The sequence below is a fragment of the Polyodon spathula genome, unplaced genomic scaffold, assembly GCF_017654505.1.
Source record: "Polyodon spathula isolate WHYD16114869_AA unplaced genomic scaffold, ASM1765450v1 scaffolds_784, whole genome shotgun sequence".
NCBI lineage: Eukaryota > Metazoa > Chordata > Actinopteri > Acipenseriformes > Polyodontidae > Polyodon > Polyodon spathula.
In genome coordinates this window covers 133,579-148,995 of record NW_024472272.1, presented here as the reverse complement: position 1 = coordinate 148,995, position 15,417 = coordinate 133,579, and the positions used below count along the sequence as shown (strand labels likewise).

Below are 15,417 nucleotides of genomic sequence, written 5' to 3'. Positions count from 1 at the left end.
CCTGCAGGTGGGTGCGAGAGTTCTTGAACGATGAGAACAAAGGGCTGGACGTGCTGGTGGAGTACCTGTCATTCGCTCAGTGTGCCGTCATGTAAGTGCACAGGAGGAGAGAGGCTTTGTGAAGCCCAAGGTGCATCCAGATAGATATGCAATTGACAGCACTGCTTGTGCTGCTGAAAAATGCTTTTCAGCCACAACAGGAATCGCTGTGCCTGTATGCGAAGAGCATGAGTGCCTCGGGGGAGTGAGGCTAGAGAGACCTACAGGTTCTGTGACAGCAGCAGAGGTGGAAACAGCAGCTTAATGGGACCTGGAGCAGAGCTGTTCAAAGAGGAAAGCAGCCCGGTGTGAAAGCAGGGTTGGGCACAGCTTGCAGAAGCTGTGATGTTGGGAGCTTTCCTTGTGCTTGAGGAAAAGCTTCTTCGAGATCAAAAGTCCCTTTTCCTCCTTTATTCACTAATATCAGGTTTACTGACAACACAAGCCGAGGGTTAATTGAGATTAAAAACGAAGAAAAAAGCTTTGAAAGTCGTTGAATCCCAGTTTAAAAAAACGATGTCATCTATTTAACGATCCGTGGCAGATTTAAACACTGCTGCCTTTACATTTGTAAACACCATGCTTCACACGAACAGAAATATTGCAGCTTCAGCCTAGCTCTGGTGCGTCTGTAAAGATCTGGGGTCAGGAAATCCCGGGTTTGCTTGAAAGCTCAGTGGCTGAGTCACTGTCCAGCTCGGTCCAGCCCAGCTTTCAAGAGAACCGGGATAAAACTGAAAATGAGATGACTCATCACAGCTGCACTGAGATCATCTCTATTTAAAGAAGCTGTGTGAAGGGGAGTTGATGACTGTGCTCTCTCTCCTGATGTAGGGAGATGTTTTCAGTTGTTTTCACTTGCATGTTTCAATGTATTACTTTTTTTTCATAGTACTGTATCGAGATACACAGGACCCTGCCTTTTACTATGTGGATGTGAAATCAGTGAAGCATCTTTATCTGTGTGTGTGTGTCTCTGCCCGCCTGCCCGCCCACCTGCCTCCATGCTGCTGTAGCCGTGCCATGGTTGTAACCCCGCCTGTCCTGTTGTTGTTGCTGTCGTGTTTGTGATGCAGGTTTGATTTTGAGGCTCTGGAGAATGGGGAGGACGGCGCGCTAGACAAGTCGAAATCCTGGAGCAGGTCCATTGAGGATCTGCACCAGAACTGTGCCCAGCCTTTCAGCAACAGCCTCGCTCGCTCTGCCCGCCAGTCTGTCCTACGGTATGTAACCCAGCGGGTCGCTGCTGCTCCGATCAGGGGTGCAGCACACAGGCACAGAGGAGCCTGGAGCCCGTGCTGCACCCTTGCTGGGTGTCCCTGCATTGGCCTCTCTGCTATGCTAATGCTTGTTGGCTAATACAAGTTGTGTTCTGCCTGTCTTCTAATTGAATGTACGTGATAATATGCTTGCTTCTCTTTCAGGCGCTGTGCTCCTAATTCAGGTTGCCTTCTTGTGAGCCAATAAAAGGGACAGAGGAGTCCTGCCTCGTTATTAATGAACTTCTTTCTCTCTGCAGTCCAGTCCAAAGTGAGCAAGGAGAACATACACAGTGTTACCGCAGTCTGTTCTCTTTCTCTGATATACACACAGAAACACCTGCAGAATCCCGGACGCACACTGCGGTGCAAACGCTCGGCGCCTCGCATGGCTGTCTGCTGTAGAAATGGAGTCTGTGACATGCAGTATATAAAAGCTGCATCTCCTTGTTGCAGGCTGTGGGCGTTTAGACAGAGGGCTGTCGGTGTACCGATTTGGTTTCTCTGTGAGAGGTTGAGGAGTGACGAACTCCATGCAGGAGCAGTCCGGTAAACTCTCTGAATATGAGCGAGCTCTCGGTAGAAAGATCAGGATGTGGTGCCAGCACACCACCCAGCTCTCGCTCCGAGCCCTCGTGATGCAGTGTGCTGCTCATCCCATGTAGATCCAGCCTGCAGGCAGGGAGCGCTCCTCTCCGCAGTGTACCTTTCTACTGAACTACATCACTTTCCGTTTCAGGTCACCCTGCTTCGTTTTATATTCTCAGGCCACCCTGTATTTAAAAGGCATGCATGTCGCCATCTAAACATCTCGAGATCTCTTCCTTTATAGGATCAGAGTGGGCTTTTACTTCAATGCAAAGACTTCAGAACTGCACGTTTAAAAGTTTACAAGTCCTTTCCACTGCAGGTTTGAATCAGCTTTAGAAATTATTTCATCCAGTCTCTGCAGCCCAGAGTCAAATCAAAGGGGTATTTTTTTCTTTCTTAGTCTTTCCTACTCTTTCAGTGCGAGGGAAGAAATACCGAGGTGTAAAAGCATGTCCCTTGTCTGTTGTAGGTACAGCACTCTGTCAAACAGGAAAACCATCAAGAATTCTCGGCTGGTGAGCCAGAAGGACGACGTGCACGTCTGCATCATGTGTCTGCGAGCCGTCATGAACTACCAGGTACAGGAAACCCACACCACTCGCTGCTGCCTCTGCAAAAAAAAAAAATGAAAGAATAATCATTTGATTGTGACAATGCTGCACAAGCTGTAAGGAGCAACCAGTGCTTTGGAGCTCAGGGATGCAAATAAGACTCCCGTTCCATAGCAGTTTGATCCATTCCTGCTTTTACTAGGCACTTGTTATGCTCACACTGTACTGCAGACCTGCAGCAGCCGCTCCCAATCCCATTCTTTTTTCCTTTTCAGTACGGCTTCAACCTGGTCATGTCCCACCCTCACGCCGTCAATGAAATTGCACTGAGTTTGAATAACAAGAACTCCAGGTAAGGAGGGGAACGTTTCTCATTGTTTCTCTCCCCCCGTCGTTACATTGCCAGTGTTGGGATTGCACAGCGCTGGCTCTCGCACAGCTAGCAAGCAGTGTAATCTAGTAAAGACAAGGCAGGGCTGTTCTGGGTAAAGGGAAGGGTGGTGACCTGCTGTGGGGTTGAGATCTGGGGGGGAAGGGGGGTTAACTGAGACAAGTTGAATTGCATGAGATTTTCTATTGCATTATTATAATATTTTTATTTGTTGTTTTTTTTTTTTTTTTCAGAACGAAAGCTTTGGTTCTGGAGCTCCTGGCTGCTGTCTGCCTAGTGAGGGGAGGCCATGAAATTATCCTGTCCGCATTTGACAACTTTAAAGAGGTAACTTTCAGTATCCAGGTTCTCGTCTTTCCTGCTGTGAGTTACCAGCCGCACGGTTCATGAGGAATCACTGGGACCCTGACAGACTTCACTGGAAGTCCTGAGATCAATCCGCTGCTAGGAACCGGATGAGCACTGGGGGGGAACGGCCTCCTCTCAGATAATTACTACTGGATTATTTCTGAAAGCAGCACTGTAGATGTGCATGAGAAAGCACCAGCGATACACAGCCTGTAAGAAGACTGGAGCCGGAAACTCACTTGGAACATTTCTACATTTACATTTGTTTTGAGAAAATGCAAGAGGAATGTTTTTTTTTTTCATGGAAGTTGTGCAGCTAGTGCAAAGGTGAATGCTCCTTGTCTGTGCATTAGAGCTGCAATTAACGAAAGCCTTTTGCTGAATTACAGCAAAGCCCCTTTTTGTAAAAGTAATATCAACTAAACTGATACTACAGCTATGACTAAAAGAATCTGCATCTCCTAGAATGCAATCAGTGGTCAGTGGGTTTTTTTGTTTGTTTTGAGCACTGAAGTCTCCAGCAGTGACGTCTTCCCCGAGTCTCTTAAAACAAAACCAGGCAGAATGATGTCAAGTGGGCAGGTTCCTTCAGAGATCAGGGGAGCCTCTTTCCAAAACATCTGTCACATGACTGCCCTCATTGAAAACAGCAGATGTCAGCTAACCCTGCCAGTGATAAGGATCTCCCGGTCTGTGTTTGATTGTTCCAAGGAAGACTGCTTCAGTTCCTCGGAGGATTGGCATTGTGTGTTTCTTTTAGCTATTGTTCAGGGGCTCCATTCAGCATGCCGGAACTGCCAATTAAAAGAACAATCGGAATGTAAATGCTTCTCAAAGAGGAGACCCAGAAAAGGGTGAATTAGACACCTAACGAGGCTCGCTGGCTGGCTGGCTCGCTTAGTCATTTGTTGCCACTATGAGAAACTCATTTTAACAGATTTCTGCATCGTCTGAATACATTTTGAACCAATTTACACCAATTTTCTCCATTTCTATAGAGCTTTGATCTGGAGCTGAATTAATTTTAACACTTACTGTGGATTAGAGTTTCATAGATTAAATCGCCTGGGTATAAACAAAATCAAATTTTCTTCATGATGGTAATCTTAAGAGTTCAGCTGAGCCCTGTAGATGTGATGCTCTCTGGATGGGATGTTCTCTAGATGTGATGTTCTCTAGATGTGATGTTCTAGATGTGATCTGTAGATGTGAAGTTCTCTAGATGTGGTGTTCTGTAGTTCACTCTCCAGATGCTGGATTGACTCTTTTCATTTTGAACATGTTCAGGTTTGTAAGGAGAAGCATCGCTTTGAGAAGCTGATGGAATATTTCAGAAATGAAGACGGGAACATTGATTTCATGGTGAGTCGTCCAAAGCAGAGTTTGATCAGATGTATTTAACCTGGAAGTCCCATTTCCTGATTTATTAATGACCTCTGCTAGACAGTCTTAGTCTCGGCCCACACAATTTCACTGTGGAATTACTGCTTCACCTGAATACCTACAGACTGCAGATGGGAATTATTGATAGATAGATAGATGGATGAATAGAGAGAGAGAGAGAGAGGACTGTGCGCCCCCTGTTGGATTACTGATGACATTACTACTGTACAGATACATGGCAAGTTAAATTCTTAGGTTGAGTGAGCTGTGTCCAAGCCATCAATAACCATCATTTTCACCCCTACCCCAGTCATACATTTCGCTGTGTGTATGTATATATAATATATATATATATATATATATATATATATATATATATATATATATATATATATATATATATGTGTGTGTGTGTGTGTGTATATATATATATATATATATATATATATATATATATATATATATATATATATATATATATATATATATATATACACACACACACACACACACACACACCACATTACATTACCATACACACACACACACACACACACAACGCTCATTTCCTCCCAGTGCAATGTTAACAGTCTGTAATGTAACTGTGACAGTGGGCTGATGTGGTGGGTTGTCTCTGCAGGTGGCCTGCATGCAGTTCATTAACATCATGGTGCACTCCGTGGAGGATATGAATTTTCGAGTCCACCTGCAGTACGAGTTCACGAAACTGGAGCTGGACGATTTCCTGGAGGTGAGGCTTATGCCTTCTGCAGGGGTACAAATACCACTCCAACTGCATAGCAGGCTGCTTCCTTCCAGGTTGTACTGTGAGCTTCATTGACTCCCAAGCATAGCTGAACTCATTAGAAATCACACGAGTGAGATGATTTGTACTCTGCGGAATAGCTTTTAAAATGTTTGTATTTTTGTAAAACCTAGCTAAACCTAACATGACCCCCCCCCCCCCCCCCCCCCCCCCCCCCCCCCCCCCCCCCCGCTCCGCTAACCAAGCCCTGGCTTTGTGCCTGCAGAGATCGAAGCACACAGAGAGTGACAAGCTGGCCGTTCAGATCCAGGCTTACCTGGACAATGTGTTCGACGTTGGGGGGCTGCTGGAGGACGCAGAGACCAAGAACGTGGCTCTGGAGAAGGTGGAGGAGCTGGAAGAGCACCTGTCCCATGTAAGAGACCCGCTGCCCCGGGACAGGAGAGCTGGACAGAGGCGCTGCTCCCCGCGCTGCCTGCAGTGTTCTGCCTGAGCTCCTTCCAGTATCACTAATCTAGCAGTATGCCAGGGTATTGGGTCAATTCCACGACGTTCTCAAACATGAGGGTCTTTGCATCTTCCAGTATCACTAATCTAGCTGATCTAGCAGTATGCCAGGGTATTGGGTCAGTTCCTCGACGTTCTCAAACATGAGGGTCTTTGCACCTTCCAGTATCACTAATCTAGCTGATCTAGCAGTATGCCAGGGTATTGGGTCAGTTCCTCGACGTTCTCAAACATGAGGGTCTTTGCATCTTCCAGTATCACTAATCTAGCTGATCTAGCAGTATGCCAGGGTATTGGGTCAGTTCCTCGACGTTCTCAAACATGAGGGTCTTTAACAGTATTTTATAGAACCCCCCACCCCGGTTAGCTAGTTCTGGTTACAGAAGAGATATCCCCTTGTTGATAAAAACATGAAAATGAACTGTGTAATTTTGGGGGAATTTGAGTGGAAAGAGTATTTTCCCCCTGGTCAGTATGAAAGTGAAAGTGAATCAGTTTAGTGCCTGCAATGCTGCATCATCACGCTCTCCCTCTGCATTATTAATGTATGAAGGTATTGTATTAAGTTCACCCTCTGAGCAATGCCCAGGCCACTCTTCTGCAGCGTGTAGGATGTTTCCAGCAGCCTGACACGTTCTCTCATAGCAGTCTCTCTCTCTCTCTCTCTCTCTCTCTCTCTCTCTCTCTCTCTGTCTCTCTCTCAGTTAACAGAGAAGCTGCTGGACCTGGAGAATGACAGCATGATGAGGGTGGCTGATCTGGAGACCCAGCTTCTCCACAGAGACAAAGAGCTGCAGCTGGTGAAGGTAAGGGGGCTGGGGAGGGACCAGGGAGCTCTCAGCTACACCCAGGGGGGGGGGGGGGGGGTCCTGCAGCCCCTCAGTTTTTGGTTTGAACAAACGCGCAGGAATGTTTAGAAAACATTGTCATTGTTGTGACCACACCCCAGGACTGTCTGGGTCTTTTTTTTTTTTTTAATATTTAAAATATCTGTAATCCTATATGTTAATGTGTACATGCTGTTGGGGGGGGGGGGGGGGGGGTTTGACAGTTCCTAACCACAGTAATGGACTTTTCAAAATCTAAAATTGAAGAAAAAAAAAGTTAATTGCCAACATTTTACAAATGAATACAAAAAGCAATGGATAGATAGATAGATGGATAGATAGACACCACACCCTTACATTTATTTACATCCTGTATCACAAATGCTGTATTGTACTATATTTACCTGGATGAAGATGCATGTGAGGGTTGAGGGTTGGGATCAGTCAGACTCTGGACTCTGCCCCCTCTGACCTGGCGCCCCCTGGTGTCCCCCAGGAGACGTACGAGTCAACGAACTCTCAGGTGCACACGCTGCGCCGCATGATCAAGGAGAAGGAGGACGCTTACCAGCGGCAGTCCAACATAGAGAAGAGACTGCAGGAGCTGGAGCAGCAGGGAACCATCCGCCTTCACAAGCAGGCTGACGGGGATGTTGACATCGTGCCTCTGGGAGGAGGAGGTGGAGGAGGGGGTACAGGGGGGGGGTCGCGGGGTCCTGGAACTCTGGAGACGCCCTTCTCAGGACCTGCACCCCCGCCCCCGCCCCCTCCACTGCCTGCTGCAGGTACTGTTCTCTCTCTCTCTCTGATTGTTCGCTTCATCGCTTGCTTCCCCCGATGGTGTTGAATAGGCATTGCCACAAAATGGCGGTGCTCTTTACCAAGTCAGATAGTTCCTCAAAATACATGTCGTCGTGGAGACGTCTCGGTGAACGTGCTCACTGAGAGAGAGTTGTTACACGTCGTCGTGGAGACGTCTCGGTGAACGTGCTCACTGAGAGAGAGTTGTTACACGTCGTCGTGGAGACGTCTCGGTGAACGTGCTCACTGAGAGAGAGTTGTTACACGTCGTCGTGGAGACGTCTCGGTGAACGTGCTCACTGAGAGAGTTGTTTGACAGCCGACGCGCATGCATTTGCTGATCAGAGAGACAATGCACAGTTTTAAATGTTTTTTTCCCTTTCATTTCTTTGTGTTTGTTTCTCCAGAGGAGAGTCTTCCAGCGCCGGCCCCGCCCGGTGAACGTGCTCACTGAGAGAGTTGTTTGACAGCCGACGCGCATGCATTTGCTGATCAGAGAGACAATGCACAGTTTTAAATGTTTTTTTCCCTTTCCGTTTCCCCAGGTGGCCCATCGGAGGAAGTTCATTCTTCCAGCGCCGGCCCGTAGCCCTCCCCCGGAATGTCCACCGCTGCATCCGCAGCCCCGCCCCTTCCTGGAATGTCACCGTCTGTCATCCTGAGCGTCGGCCTATCGGGTGAGTCCGTTTTGTAATTCCGCCCCTGCGTGTTTAATTGTATCATGTTAATCACTCTCTCCATCTACCCCGGTTCTGTTTCCATCTGCCGGGCTGATCCGTCTCTTGTCTCTCCGCCTGATCTTGTTGTCCCGCTGCAGCGATCCGGATAAAGAAGCCCATCAAGACCAAGTTCCGACTGCCGGTCTTCAACTGGACGGCTCTGAAACCCAACCAGATCAACGGCACGGTGTTCAACGAGATCGACGACGAGAGGATAATGCAGGTGAGAGGCTGGGGCGGGACAGTGGAGTCGGATCTCAGCAGCTCTGCAGGGTTCAGCCTGGACAGCACATGCGCTGCAGGCTCCCCAGGAGCACCGGGAGCTGTAGGACGTGGTGGTCCCACAGTCATGTTTGATACTGCAGCAGTACAAGTTTATATATATGTATACATATACACACACTTTTGGTTCCTCAGGAGCTGGATTTGGATAAGTTCGAGGAGCTGTTCAAGACCAAGGCTCAGGGGCCCATCGTGGACCTGGTGTGTCCCAAGAGCAAGGTGGCGCAGAAGGCCGTCAACAAGGTGACCCTGCTGGAGGCCAACCGGTCGAAGAACCTGGCCATCACGCTGCGCAAAGCCAACAAGAGCACAGAGGAGATCTGCAAAGCCATCCAGACGTAAGAGCAGCCGGGCAGAGATCTTTACAGCGTGAACAGCAGAAACCAGCTGCCCACAATCTGGAGAGAGTCACTGCTGTCGATCGGGCTAATGTACCAGCTGCTTGGATTTGTGTGGATTGCTATTCTCTAAGAAAAGCAGCGATCGTCACAAATCCTGAGTTTATTCACATTGAATGGTAAATCAGCCCAGTCCACATCAGTGACCCTCATCTGAGTGTCAGCACTTGAATTTTTTTGTGGAGAGCGAGTAATCGTTTCACGCATCTCCTAATAAACACACTGACCTCTTTTAATATTTCATTGGGTTTGTTTGCCCTTCCTTGCTTGTCAGCGAACGCCGTCAAACTGTGTGTAATGCATGGTGTAACCATTGGGGGGAGCGAGAGTGCAGCGGTAACCCTTTGCTTCTCGTTGGTGGTGTGGGCGGCAGGTTCGACCTGAAGGTGCTGCCCATCGACTTCGTGGAGTGCCTGACGCGCTTCCTGCCCACGGAGGCAGAGGGGAAGCTGCTGCGACAGTACGAGCGCGATCGGCGGCCGCTGGAGGACCTGGCCGATGAGGAGCGCTTCATGCTGCACTTCAGCAAGATCGAGAGGCTGACGCAGAGGATGAGCATCATCGCCTTCATCGGCAACTACAACGACAACGTGCAGCTGCTCACGCCGGTACTGAGCCGCTCGCCGCCTTCCGAAGCTCCGCTACGGGGCTTGGGAACTGCGGTTCACGCCACTGCACGGCACACCAGGGGAGACCTCAAGCTAGGTCTCCCCGTTCAGCACGATTTACGTGTCCCGTCATAAATCATATATATATAATTTCAGACTCCAATTACAGAGCACTTTCACCCATTCCAGATTTTCAGCCACAGTCTGTATAGGTAACAAGATCGAGTGTGTTTTATTAGACTCCATAGTAAAACCAGGCATGGATCGAGCAGCTATGCAACAGGAGTCTCATTTCCATCCTGGCTTACATTTATTTATACACTGTGACCCACTATATCCCAAGTGATATATAGCACTGTTTACCCCAAACAGAAGCATGCATGTGTTTAACTGTATAAAGCTGGCAGGGTTAATAAGGGGAAGGGGTTATTATGCTTACAGAAATGAGGCACGAGTTGAAAAGAGCTTCCCTTTCCCTTGACAGAAACATTCCAACTTGTTTCTTTCTTTCTTTGGTTTAGCAACTCCATGCCATAATCGCAGCGTCTGCTTCCATCAAGTCCTCGCAGAAACTGAAGAAAATGCTGGAGGTGAGAGTGATCAATCAGTCAGCACTTTATTTATACAGAAGACATATCGGAGCGCAGCACAGGACAGCACAGAAGAGAATCTGAATGCCGTGCGTTTGTGTGGAAATGCTGCTGATCGGAATAATAACAGCAGCAGTGACTGTCACAGTAATAACGCCTTTGATTTTAAGAACAGATGTATTAACAGCTTCTTGCCCCTCTCCACTACAGATTATCCTGGCTTTGGGAAACTACATGAACAGCAGCAAGAGAGGAGCCGTCTATGGGTTTAAATTACAGAGCTTGGACCTGGTGTGTAGTATTATTATTATTATTATTATTATTATTGCTGGATTTCACAGTGCAGTACACACTCCTTCGTCTAGCCCTGTGCGATTGTGTTCCTTTACAGCAGGGATGGGAATAAGACTCCCGTTGCATAGCAGTTTGATCCATTCCTGGTTTTCCTAGGAGTTGTAACCTTGCCATGTGGTTCAGGGGGCAGGCGCTAGGGCTCCTCCCTCCTATTCTGCCCCTCAATGCTACCTGGATGATTGATCAGCTCTGTGTCAAAATGTTTTCCCTGACCAGCCCCTTTCTTTCGTTCTTTCTTTCTTTGTGCTTTGAAGCATTTCAAACAGGCTCTCATTGTTTGCTATGTAAATGTCACCCAGCACTGACTCAGAGTTCAGTATTAAGTTGCAGTTGCTTGTGGTTCAAGGGGCTGGGAGGAGTGATAAAGCAAGGCTGATGCAGTCTGTGTCGAAGGCTGGTTTTCCTGCTTCACAAAGGCAGGGTGCTTGTTGTTTTTGCACTGCTGGCTCTCTCCAGATGCCCTGTCTGTGACCCCAGAGCGCTGTGGGTGTGCCCCTATCTGGGCAGGACACGGCTACACTGACGTCTCCCAGCTCTCAGTGCCAGCTCCGTGCTGGGCTGGGTGTCGGAGCTGGTTCTATTCATTCTGTGTCTTGTTACTTTGTTTCCAGTCTCTTTCCTCTCGCGCTCGTTTCTTGCGGGTGGGGTGTAGTGAGGGATGCAGTTACGCTACAGCTTTTTAATGAATTTATTTACCGCTGTTCATCTGAATGAATCGTCGTAGCCCGCTGGGAGGGCAGCAGGCCTGGCGCGTCCATGGCAACAGGTGTCGTTATTGGGCTGTGCTTTATTTGCAGTTCAGTTATTGAATAGTAACAGAACAGCTGAGCTCCACAGGAAACAGTGGGAGAGGAGTGTCCCGTTACTGTGTAATAAACAGTATACAATGGCCTGTGTTAAAATGTGGAACTCCCTTCCTCCTGTGCATCAGGCTGCGTTCCCACCCCCTCACCCCCGCTGTGTTCCTCTAGTCTAAGTGTTGCTTTCTCCCCAGCTTCTGGACACCAAGTCTACAGACAGGAAGCTCACCCTGTTGCACTACATAGCCCTGGTCGTGAAGGAGAAGTACTCCGAGATCTCAGCTTTCTGGAACGAGCTGCACTTCATTGAGAAAGCAGCGGCAGGTAAAGCAAGACAATGTGTACAACTAGACCCTGATATTGATGAGATCCAGCCATCGGGAATGTCTTTATAATATACAGCACTAGACCCTGATATTGATGAGATCCAGCCATCGGGAATGTCTTTATAATATACAGCACTAGACCCTGATATTGATGAGATCCAGCCGTTATGAAGTTTCTTTGAATCGGATGTTTAGGTATAGCTCTGCTAGAAAAAAAACAAAAAAAACAACAATTCTGGACAAACCAGAAGAGGCCCAGAATGCACGGGATGGCATAATAGGCACCCTACACACAATGTATTCACGTAGTGTCAATCAATCAATCAATCAATCTCTCCCCCCAGTATCCCTGGAGAATGTTCTGCTGGATGTGAAGGAGCTGGGCAGGGGGATGGATCTGATCCGACGGGAATGCAGCCTCCACGATCACGGGGTCCTCAAGAACTTCGCCAGCGCCAACGAGGGCACGCTGGAGAAACTGCAGAAGGACGCCAAGACTGCCGAGGTACCAGTCCGCGCACTCCCTGCCCCCTGCGTCTTGAGACACGCTTGGGATCAGACTAGATGCGCACCCAGGATTCAGGCTGTCCAGCGCAAGATCAGTTAGCCTACGTTTGCCAAACTTCGCATGGGCACCTCTCTCACGAATTGGGAGCAAGAGGCCATGCTGACAAGTCTTCATACGCTGAGGTTGCATAAGGAGGCTGACGAAAACACAGAGTAGTTATCTAGTGCAGCAAACGTCCTCCAGTCATTTACAGGAAAGGTGATGATTTTAGGAGTGCTGACTGTAGAGTGTTCTGAATCAAGCCATTATTTTAAACACTGCTTAGTAATCGCTAGACCAAACACCTGACCCCCCCCCCACCTCTCCCCCAATCCCCCCCTGCAGGAGGCCTTCAATACAGTGGTTCGTTACTATGGGGAGAATGAGAAGACGACCCCCCCCTCCGTATTCTTCCCCGTGTTCGTCCGCTTTGTGAAGGCCTACAAGGTAAGCTGTATCTTTGAATACGACTTGCACACACAGGGGTTTGCTTTCCATTGAGGAGGGCCAGGAGGAGAGCTGGCACTGGAAGGGAGGGAGGAGCTGCTGCTGCCAGGAAAGGGGCTCTGACGCAGGGGAGGAAATCTCTCGCTGTTGGATCATGTTGTTACGTCAGACAGTCAGCGGATCACTTTCCCCTCTCTGTTTACATTAAAACCGCGCCTTTAGCATCTCGGTCGGCTTCAGTTTGAGGTTTAAAAGGTGTTTCGAAGACCTCTCTGGTGTTTCCTCCCCCCAGCACAGCCCCATTCTCAAAGCTCGGGAGGAGCTGCTAGGCTCCGGAATAGCCCTGGCTTCCTCACATTGTTTGCTGCGGATTTTATTAAACTGTGTGAATAACCCAAAGTGAATAATTCAAGAACAGGACAGCCGTCAGGATTCAATTACAATGCAAATGTTCCTTTTCTTTTACATGGTAATGTGAGGCCAGCCCACCTAAAGAATGCATTTATTCAGTTTTTACAAATTCACATAAATGGACTATCATGAATATTCTTTAATAAAAATACCCTTGACATGGCTTTAAATATTAGAAATACTAATTGCTTTGCACCCCTGTATAGTCTCTTGTGATATATTTAAGTAAATGAGGTGTATAGATCAGTGCTTGCGATCTCTTCTCTAGGCAGCAGATTCGGGAGGTGCCTTCAGTTTTAAACACCTGAATACATTTGGGTTTTGTCCTGTTGCTGTCAAAAAAAAAAATGAAGTGACTCTGAAGTGCTCTTCAGACTGTGACCGTGTCACTATGATGTCACACACTCCCAGGGTTCCATACTTTTGCAGTCAACGTTGCCATGTGAACAGAATGTTTTCATTCACCTTCCAATTCTAAAGCTCTTGGTTCATGCGCTCCCACTTTCTCCTGATGAAGGATCAAAGTGTTTTTCTTTATTTTATGTGTGAAGTATTTGAGCCACTCGGAGCCACTTAGCAGCTTGCTGGGTTCAGACAGGAGCAGTGTGACTCCAGTGCTATTCGGAGAAGCGTCACGCTGTTTTCTTTCTTTCAATTCAAAGGAAGCGGAGCAGGAAAACGAGCAGAGGAAGAAGCAGGAGGAAGCCATGAGGGAGAAGATGCTGGCCCAGGAGGCCAAGCAGCAGGATCCCAAGGTAAGCGTCCTACGCCGGGCTGCACCAGAGGCGGGGCAGCGAGGGAGCCCCGCAGTGAGTAGAGCTCCCTTTGAACTGCCCAGGGTTCGGCACAGGGCTCCCAGCCTAACAACTCTCATACTCTCCTTTAACAAGCATTTCTAGATTAATGCAGGGATGTATTTAATAATGTGTCGATTTTCAAACCAAAGCTGTCCTTCCCTCACCTTTACAACCGGGGCACCAATCAATGGCAATTAACTTCTGTGTTTTAAACGCCGCTTTGGGGGTCATAACCCGACCTGGAAGACACTGGCGCAGCAGAGGAGCTGCATTCCATGCAAAGGTTCCTCTTTATTGATAATGTACTGACGGCAGGCCCCTGTAGTGATTCATGTGGTTAGGAATCTGTCCTCACTCAGAAGTCTTGGGCTTGTTTGAGAGATTCTAACATGACCCCAGACGAAAGCACCTTGAGTACAGCACAGTAGAGCTTGTTTGCCTCCATCAGTCTCAGGTCCAGAAGAACAGCAAGAGGCAGCACCAGCAGCACGACCTGATCACTGAGCTGAGGAGGAGGCAGGCCAAGGAGCACAGGCCTGTGTACGAGGGGAAGGACGGCACCATTGAGGATATTATAACAGGTAGGGCAACGCGCTCCCCATTCAGGCGCTGTCTTTTTCCACTGTGTGTTCCCGGTGTGATGTTCTCTCTCTCTCTGTGTCTCTCTCCTCCGATCCAAATCCCGGCAGTGCTGAAGAGTGTCCCGTTCACGGCCCGAACAGCCAAGAGGGGCTCGCGGTTCTTCTGCGATACGGTCCTCTGTGAGGAGTCCAACTGTTAGTGCCCTCTCCGCCCAGCAGCACCCTGCCCAGGTCGAGCCTTACCCCCTCCCCCAGCAACTCCACCTGCATGCATGACTTACAGTGAGCTGTGCATGCCAGCAGAGTCTCCAGTCCTTCATTGCATCCAGCCATCCATCTGCTACTAACCCAGACCTTCCCTTCTCATTTCTACAGGGTCTGTGTGCAGCGGTATCCTCCGAGCACTGCTACATCCTTACTGCAGACACAGGCGCAGTCAAACCCCTTTTAAAAGAGTCTCTTAAGGTGCACCCCAGTTGAAGTGTTGCTAGTTTGTGGTTGTGCTTGACTCCAAACTGCAATACCACCTTAAATCCGGCATCATTTTAAAGACAACTATTTGACCTAAATTGCAGTTTCCCCCGAAAGCAACCAAAACTTATGTTGCTTCAGTTTCTTTAGCATTTAAAATGATATATAAAATGAACAGGGATTCAGCAGGACATAGATACAGATTCGAGTCGTTTCAACTTTGTTATTTGTTAGTCCTCTTTCTGAAGGTGTTTGGCTGTGTTAATTTAAAAAAAACAAAAAAAAACACGACTGTTTCTTTCATTCACAAATTAACTGTGCCTTTTCTTTCAATCTGTTTTTAACCCCTCACTCACCCTTCACTCGTTGTCTTTCTCCTTGCAGCTGAAAGAAAGAGGCACCTCATTAAGTTTTCAAATTCTAAACCGCGGGTAAGACTGACCAAGCGTCACCGCTAAGCAGCAGCAGACAGCTTGCCAGCTTCCAGCTTCACGCTGTAGCAAACCTCATTCCCATAGAGCAAGACGAAATACATTTCAAGAGGGGCTTTCTATTGCAAAACAAGTTGCACAGCTAATGGATTTCTTTATTTGTAGTTTCATTACTGTGCCCCCTCCTTTCAG

General features: G+C 48.1%; 1 protein-coding gene across 1 annotated transcript in view; it reads left to right on the top strand.

Annotated features, from left to right (window-relative positions):
• LOC121308819 (formin-like protein 3) overlaps positions 1-15,417 on the top strand; it is a 37,075-nt gene that overhangs the window by 20,471 nt on the left and 1,187 nt on the right. Inside the window, 22 exon segments of the mRNA XM_041241475.1 lie at positions 8-91; positions 1,116-1,262; positions 2,359-2,467; positions 2,716-2,792; positions 3,065-3,158; positions 4,467-4,541; positions 5,203-5,313; positions 5,594-5,743; positions 6,540-6,641; positions 7,159-7,447; positions 8,027-8,140; positions 8,281-8,405; positions 8,600-8,802; positions 9,236-9,470; positions 9,992-10,060; positions 10,271-10,351; positions 11,409-11,538; positions 11,885-12,045; positions 12,433-12,534; positions 13,608-13,700; positions 14,191-14,323; positions 14,432-14,554. Of these exon segments, the coding sequence (XP_041097409.1) occupies positions 8-91; positions 1,116-1,262; positions 2,359-2,467; positions 2,716-2,792; positions 3,065-3,158; positions 4,467-4,541; positions 5,203-5,313; positions 5,594-5,743; positions 6,540-6,641; positions 7,159-7,447; positions 8,027-8,140; positions 8,281-8,405; positions 8,600-8,802; positions 9,236-9,470; positions 9,992-10,060; positions 10,271-10,351; positions 11,409-11,538; positions 11,885-12,045; positions 12,433-12,534; positions 13,608-13,700; positions 14,191-14,323; positions 14,432-14,523 (2,776 nt within the window). The 3' untranslated portion in view covers positions 14,524-14,554.